Source organism: Pholcus phalangioides, unplaced genomic scaffold (assembly GCF_987345545.1).
Source record: "Pholcus phalangioides strain wild (caught in Gottingen) unplaced genomic scaffold, Ppha-v1.0 ptg000011l_1, whole genome shotgun sequence".
In the NCBI taxonomy this organism is placed as follows: Eukaryota; Metazoa; Arthropoda; class Arachnida; order Araneae; family Pholcidae; genus Pholcus; species Pholcus phalangioides.
In genome coordinates, this window is record NW_028301604.1 from 46,686,915 (window position 1) to 46,695,179 (window position 8,265).

At 33.2% G+C, this 8,265-nt stretch overlaps 1 protein-coding gene across 1 annotated transcript; it reads left to right on the top strand.

Annotated features, from left to right (window-relative positions):
- The first annotated feature begins 1,481 nt into the window (after window positions 1-1,481).
- LOC149080486 (uncharacterized) lies at window positions 1,482-5,165 on the top strand. The gene is made up of 2 exons (XM_089239587.1): window positions 1,482-2,388; window positions 3,422-5,165. Exons 1-2 carry the CDS (start codon window positions 2,236-2,238, stop codon window positions 5,036-5,038), a joined length of 1,770 nt encoding a protein of 589 aa, XP_089095713.1. The 5' UTR covers window positions 1,482-2,235; the 3' UTR covers window positions 5,039-5,165.
- Window positions 5,166-8,265: the final 3,100 nt, after the last annotated feature.

Here is an 8,265-nt window from a genome sequence, read left to right on the forward strand (position 1 = left end):
CGATTCAGAAAATTAAAATTCTATTAGTGTCTTATTAAGGATGGAACGAATAGTGTTTTGGACGAATAACCGAATACTCGGCGGCCGAATATGTATTATCTTAAAATTCAACAGAATCATAAATAAAGTTGATGACGTGATGCGACAAAAATGATCAAATGACATTTTGAGCTACTACAAATCACAGTAAAAAAACAAATTCAGGAAAAAAAATCGTTCATCGTGACGTGGTGACCATATTTCGTAAGAAAAATATTGAAAATTAGAATTTTATAAAGAAAAATAAGGGACATCACTGAAAATGTTGGCAAAATTACCAACTGTGTTAAAATTTCTGAAAAATTAACGAGGGGTGAGCAATAAGACGGGATAATAGAAATCGCAGCGAATTGAACTATAACCGAAAAAATGTTGAACATGGCAAGTATTCAAGATGAAAATTTAATAATTTAGCCATAATTATCAAAATATTTTATAAATTATGAAAATTATCTTCATTTTCACAATTTCAGTAAAAATTTTAAATTCAAATTGTTGAAATGAATAGGAAAATTGTATAAAGAGGAAGTCAGAACGACCTAATTTACATGAAAATACGAGAATGCCCCGTGAAATACGGGACACGTGGTTACCCTACTGATAATATGCTGGAAATTAGTGTAATTATTTTTCAATTATGCTGATATATGTGTGATGACTATACGTCCTGTATTTATCAGAACAAATCCTTATTTTCACGTAATTTTGACCATTCCGAATTTTTGGAAAAAATGTTCCGTTTTTTTCTATGCATTTTCAATCAAGCCAACTTGAATTTTTATTCTTCATTGAAATTAGGTATTAAAACTATCTTCCTAACTCACAAACTCTAATACGATAATACGACTATAAATAAGAATATTCATCTCGCGATTCACCCGTGATATACATGCTAATACTAAGTAGCAAGAAAGTGGCATGCTTTCGTGCTATTTAGTAACATGTGTATTACGGGCCTATTTGCCATGTCGATATCCTATAAATATAATCGTATACGTTAAGTAATACCGTATTCACGGAAATAAACTTGCAAGATGCAAAAACACAAACTATTTCGAGAATAATGCAAGATCCAAAGAAATGGTAAACGAAGAAAATTGTATCCACATTTTAATATTAAAAATAAATAATCGTAAGAATTATATCAAATTAAAATCAATAAGTAAATAAGTATAAATAATTTAACTTCACGACGTTCAAGAGTCCAACAATATACGCGAATTTCGCGTCGACATAATTGAAATCATTTGTCGTATAAATGAAAAATTTTAATATTAAAATGTACAGGGAGAAATTTTTTTTTTTTTAAATAAAATATTTTATTTGTTTCCAAAGTTAAATAATACATGAAGCAGTCAAATCTCAATGTTTGTTGTCTAGAGCAGTGGTTCTCAACCGGGGGCCACGGATGAAAATCTTGCAAAAGGGGAGCCACGGCTACTGATACAGGGGCCATGAAGAAATTTGTGACATTAAATTTTTTAGTCAGAGTGACTAAAAAATTTAATTTCAAACAAAGTGCATAGAATATCTTTTTCGTAATTTTTCCCCATTCAAGTAACATTAACATGAGGAAGAAGAAAATAAAAAAAAGTGGTTCATGTAATCTCGGTGGTTTTACGACTTGGGGGTGACAGTAGGCCCTGACACAAACTATAGAAGAGGTTTAAGCAAAATGGAATAACTGTAAAGACAGAAAATTGCGTGTGTTCAGACTTTTCATTCAAAGAGGGCTGCCATGAAGAAAACAGACAAAGCTTTGTTGACCATTTATTGACATTCTTTTGAGTGCTGGTAGTACATGTACTCCTCAGCGCGACCCAACCCGCAAGAGTAAAAGGCTTATATCCCGGAAGGGACAGAGCCTGGGCAACACCCACTAGAAAACAAGGCCTGTACACGGTAACCCAAAAGTAGTTGTGACGTAGCATAGTTAGGCCGAAGAATTAAATGGAATGGTTGCCATCAGCCTACGACAAGCCATTAGTTATTCGAAAAAACGCGCCAAGTGATAAAAAGCTATTTTTCTTCAACGTATGTAGGCACGCTGTTTTCTCGCCAACAAAGCACGTTGCTTGGCTTCTACCTTGTATCTTCCACGTTGTTATTGTCAGACATGTGCGAAAACGAAGCTCTTAAAATCGTTCTTTTTTATTCGTTTCTGTGAATTTGAACACCTAAAAAAATTTAACAATCATGCCATATAAATGTTGTGTACCTTATTGTCGGGGAAACTATGTTAAAGGTCCCAAAGTATCAGTATTTTCATTCCCGGAGAATGCCATGTTGAGGAAGCGTTGGCTTTCAGCCATTCCAAGAAAAGACTTCGTTCCGACAGAGAATCACAAGGTAAGTGCATAACTAAAATTATTTTTGAATATTGGAATTACGTAATTGCCAGATTTTAGAAACAAATAATACATATTGCATATTGTAGAATTTTCTTTTTTATTCCCGAAATTTGATACAAGTAACTGAAGCTAAAAATACTGATTTGAATAATCAATTTGCTAATGAACATTTGCTAACGAAAAATTTCTGATTTAAATCAGACTAATGTTTGAAGCAATTTTGAATATAATTATTTTTTAACATGTGTGATGTAATACCAGTAAAGTGAAGATTGGTTCATATTATTTACACATTAATATTTAAACAAATGTGATGGAGTTTTTTTTTTTTTGGGGGGGGAAACAATTGGTAGAATTTGATGTCATTGGTATGCCAAATGAGATTTTTAGTATGTTTTAAAGACAGATCTTCAGAGCTTAATAATATTGCCTATAATTTAAAAACTGAGAACTATTACTGTTATGAAAAATATTTGATACCCCCTATTACAAATACCACAACAGACAAAATGTCCAATGAGGTGGCTGACAAAAGCTGCCCTTAAAAAAATATGGATGTTAAATATATATCACAAATACAGCAACCCAATAAGAGCAATTAAACACCAATAATTATGATAAAACATAAATATACTGCCCATAAAAAATTATGGTTGTCTAATTTTTTATTATGTATAGTTTCTTGATTAATACCCATATGTTTATCACATTTCTTTTTAATATGTGACAGTTGTATTAGAATTCATGACCCCCGAAGGAAAGTTATTCTATTTATTCCCAACACAGAGGAAAACGCCCTGCAAAGTTGAAATTTTCGATTCGACTCGAAATTTAGGAAAAATAAAATATTGAATTTTTTTTTTAAAATTTGGTTTTTTTGGAGCAAACAATTTTTGTCAAAGCTGACTATAGTGCTTCATTATCTTATCATGATCCTCATCAGGCATATTTATCGTATGATTTAATTGATATTTTAATGAATCCTTGTAAATCAGTAGATTGCCAAGTAAAATTCTTTTTTTCTTACACAGGTGTGTGAATTACATTTCAGTGAAAATGACATTAGAAGAGTCGCTCAACATTATGATCCAGCCTCTGGCAAGAAACTGGTCGTCAAGCTCTCACAACCTCGACCTTGTGAAGGAGCCGTACCATCAATATTTCCAGGATGCCCAAAGTATTTGTCATCGAACAAAAGCTGTCGAGAAGATCCTGATGCAAGAAGAACGAGGCTCGAAAATGATCATCTTCAAGAAGGCATAGCTCAAAGTGTCATTTCTGAAAATGACTATAAAAACAAAAACCACTTCAAATCTGTGGAAGACCTTCAAAAGCTATTGGAAAAGGTAAATGTTCCACAGGAATATGATGTTATTTTCAAAAACGATATGGCTTTGTTTGTACATCTGAGTGTATTTCCATGCCCTGCAGTTTCTTATTGTGTGACTATCGACCAAAATTCGAGTGTATCAGTGTATCATAATAACTTGGTACTCAATGATGTGAATGGCAAACAGTTTCCTCGAAAAATGGAAAATATTTTTGAAATAATTGCTCTTTTAAAAGAAGTTACCAAACTCATAGTTTGCCCGAAAGAGAGTTGTAAGTTTGATTCCATAATTAAGTTGGCAAAAAATGTTGTTGAAAATTTGAAGGGGTTGAAAGAAGAAAATGACTATGTTGTCGATTTCTTATTAGAACAGTTGTCATTAATCAATTCATCTTGCTCAACTCAACGACGTTATTCATCTTCATTGTTAATTTTTTGTTCATTGGTTTTTTCAATATCACCACATGCTTATCGCTTCATCAGAAATAGTGGATATTTTGTATTACCCCACCCATTCACTTTGAAAAGGTTATGCTCAAAATTCCAAACTGATCCCCACCATGAGCAGTTGGCAGACACATTTTTAAAATATGTGAAGGAAAAAATAACTTACTTGGATGATAAGGATAAATATGTCAATTTAATGATTGATGAAATCCATATAAAACCTTTCCTGGAATATAAAGGTGGGAGTATTATTGGATTTTCACACGATAGTGATAAAGTGGCAAACTCGGCCTTCACATTCATGGTGCAGAGTATAAGATCTAATTACAAAGATGTTGTACATATACTTCCGGTTTCAAAAATATCAGCTGACATATTAAATGGGATAATATTGAAAGTAATAAAAGGGTGGGAAAGTGTTGGATTTCGCGTTATGTGTATTAGCACTGATAACAATGCTATTAATAAAAAATCCATCTCACTTTTAACATCTCCTCCACAGCTAAGCATTTGCTATCCGCACCCATGTGATGCTGAACGTCCCCTTTTTTTCATTATTGATTGTGTTCATATATTGAAATGCATGCGTAACAACTGGTTGAACCAGAAAACTCCTGGCATTTGCATGCATTATCCAAAGTTCTCATTCAATTGTTCAGATGGTGAATGTAACTGCAATGGAAGTTCCCTTAAGTATGCTTCATTTGCAGCTATTAGAAAATTGCATGACATGGAGTCAGATTCTAATGTTAAGCATGCACATACCCTCACTACAAAATCTTTTTCCTTCAAACATAGAGAAGCAAAGTGTAAAATTAGCACTTCAGGTTATAAACCGGCATGTTGCTGCTGGGTTGAAAGTGGCAAGTGAAGCTTACGACATACAAAGTGCAAATGATACTGCAGATTTCATTGATATAATTTGTTCTTGGTGGGAAATTATGAATGTGAAAACATTATTTCTAGGCTCGCATAAACTTAATGAATTTCAAAAGCCACTGACCAATAAAGCTGGAGATACACGTTTGAGATTCTTAAATGATTTCCTACATTGGTTGGAATGTTGGGAGAGTAATTCTCAATGTGATGGTTTTACCAAAGAAACACAACTTGCCTTGAAGCATTCTACCTATGCTATTACTGAAATGGCCAATTATTGTAATGATGAACTCGGTATTTTTTTTATTTTTTATTTTATTTTATTTTTATTTTACCAGCTAAATTCCAGACTGATGCTCTGGAAGACCGTTTTGGTCGTTATCGTCAGCTGGCTGGTTCCCAATATCATGTGTCATTGGCACAAGTATATGAAGTGGAAAAAAAACTAAGGCTACAGTCCCTTCTACCACTGACTTTGAAGTCCAGTACATATGGTGTCTGTAATGTGGGTATTGATGATGTTGATGAGGGGCATAGTTGTGATCAAATAGAAAATGATGAGCCAAATGTAAGTAAAATACTTTCAAATGAAATTTCCATTTCATCTAATGACATGGAAGAATTAAAAATTTTCATTCCATCTATTACATATATAGCAGGCTATTGTATCCATGCTGTGCTAAAAAAACTTCAATTTCTTGTTTGCAAAGAAGTGCTCTTGACCGAAAAGTTATTGGCCGAGCAAGATAAAGCTTTTGCTCTAATAAAAAATTTAGACCGAGGTGGTTTAAAATATCCTAATGATGTTATTATAACTATTGTTTACTATAATTATGTTGTTGTTTCGAAATTGTTAACAGTTTGTGAAACGGAATTTCTCAAAGTGAAAAATAAACGCAAAATTTGTTGCGATGTAACAATGCATATTTTAAGATCGTATGAAGTTGAGATACCAATGGATACATGTGGCAGTGGTCATTCTGCAGATTTAATAGCAATTTCTGTAATAAAACGAGCTACAAATGTATTTTTGAAAAATTACTGCAAAAAAAGTAAATGATTCCATATCTTTAATGGCTCAGCGTAAAAGAAGAAAATTACAAACTTTTACAAAAATATAAAGGAATTTGATGGTTTGTGCGATACAATTGTTTATGAAATATAATATTTTTTAATAAAGTGTATATAATTTTGTAAATAAAGTGTATATAATTTTGTAAATAAAGTGTATATAATTTTGTAAATAAAGTGTATATAATTTTGTAAATAAAGTGTATATAATTTTGTAAATAAAGTGTATATAATTTTGTAAATAAAGTGTATATAATTTTGTAAATAAAGTGTATATAATTTTGTAAATAAAGTGTATATAATTTTGTAAATAAAGTGTATATAATTTTGTAAATAAAGTGTATATAATTTTGTAAATAAAGTGTATATAATTTTGTAAATAAAGTGTATATAATTTTGTAAATAAAGTTTAATGAAAGTTATCTTGTTCTCCTTTACTGTTATTAAGAACCATTTTATTAGCTTTTGAATATTAAAATTCTTGCTTGTGTGTAATGAAAAACATTTGAAGGAAATTTTTAAATTATTGCTTAAATTGTTTGAGAAGACAATGTTTAAGCAGATAATGTTTTCCCAATTCGTAAAATATATTTGAAAATATTAATTTAAAAAAAACTTCCACTTTCTGTTGATTTTTTTTTTCTCTGTAGGTGTGTGATATGAAACTTGATTGAGAAAAAAAATATTCATATTTAAGTTATAAATTTATTTTCCTAAAACCCATTTTCAAGGAGGAAAAGGATAATTTCAATGGTTCTGTGAACCTAGACAAGTACAGGGAATTTTTTGTATTTTTATCTGAACTGAAAAATGGGGGGGGATGATTAAAATAAAAAAATATAAATATATATAACCTAAATTCATCTAGTAAAACGTTAAGGCAGAAATATTTCACAGCACCAATTTTACTCGCGGAATAATAAATGAGTACGGTACATATATCAAGTCGATTCCACAGTGCGTAGCGCAAGCAGTCGCCTAAGTTTAGTGACGTCACGAGCTCGTGTTGCGGCCTTGAAAATTCTCTAGTAGGTGTTGGCCTGGGTCGTGTCTGGTCTGTCGGTAGTAAATGTAATCCAAGAAGTAGATGGGTGAAAAATGAAAGCTTGTAAAAAACCCATAGTTTTCATACAATTACAGACGGATAGCCATCTAGTTTAGCACAAAGCCAGCTCTGAGTGGTCTGATGGGGAATATATTTATAAACATCGAATAGAGAATGATTGCTCCGGGGTATTTTTTTATGAATTTTGAAAGGGGGTGCCAATCCATTGCTCTGATGAAAAGAAATAAAGTCGAATTCAGTTATAACGAACTCCAAGAGATCAAATCATACATGGGGAAAAATACCCGCGAAATTTAAAATTTTTTAAAACTACATTGCTGTGATAATGTATTGGGACAAGGGCGGCTTAAGCGAGGGTGCAAGGGGTGCGGCGCACCCGGGCGGCAGCGTAGACTTTACTTAAGACAACAAAATTTAACACAGTCAAAATTCACGACATCACGCTTTAGGGTGATGTCGACTTTAGTAGAGTCCAACTATACCTCGACAACGGAAACGTTGAGAAAATAGACAAGGCCTCTGATCGTAATACCAGAAACAAGAATGGAAGCTATCTTATCGGCTCGAGACTAAATCTGTACCCGTGTGGGACTTATTTTTTGCACCCCCTACCTCATGCGTCAGGGAATCTTTCGTAGGGTCCATGCCCGATTTTCCACGGGGCCCCTTCTACAGTTAATTTATAGAGTGAAAAAAGAAAAGTTATGAGGATTTTGTCCCAGGCCTCAAGCTATAGCCCCTGTCAGTCCTACCCTTAGAAGGTGTCACACCCCTCCCTCACAATTTATCCAAAAAATTCCTAACAAAACATTTTTTCGGCCCTTCATTTCCGATTTTGCGCCCCACCCCAAAGCCGACAATTTGGTTTTTTTTGGCAAATTGAATTTTTTTTTCACCCATTCACCCCGGATTTAGCAAGCGGTGCCCCGTGCGGCTGCAATGGGTCGCTTGGCCAAGCGCCACCACTGTACTCTATTACAAGGGCCATATTGGTTCCCTCACCCATGGCCCCCACAAGAGCCCGGGATAATTCTCATAAATTTTTGGCTTTTTCAGGCTATAAATTAACTATAGAAGGGGCC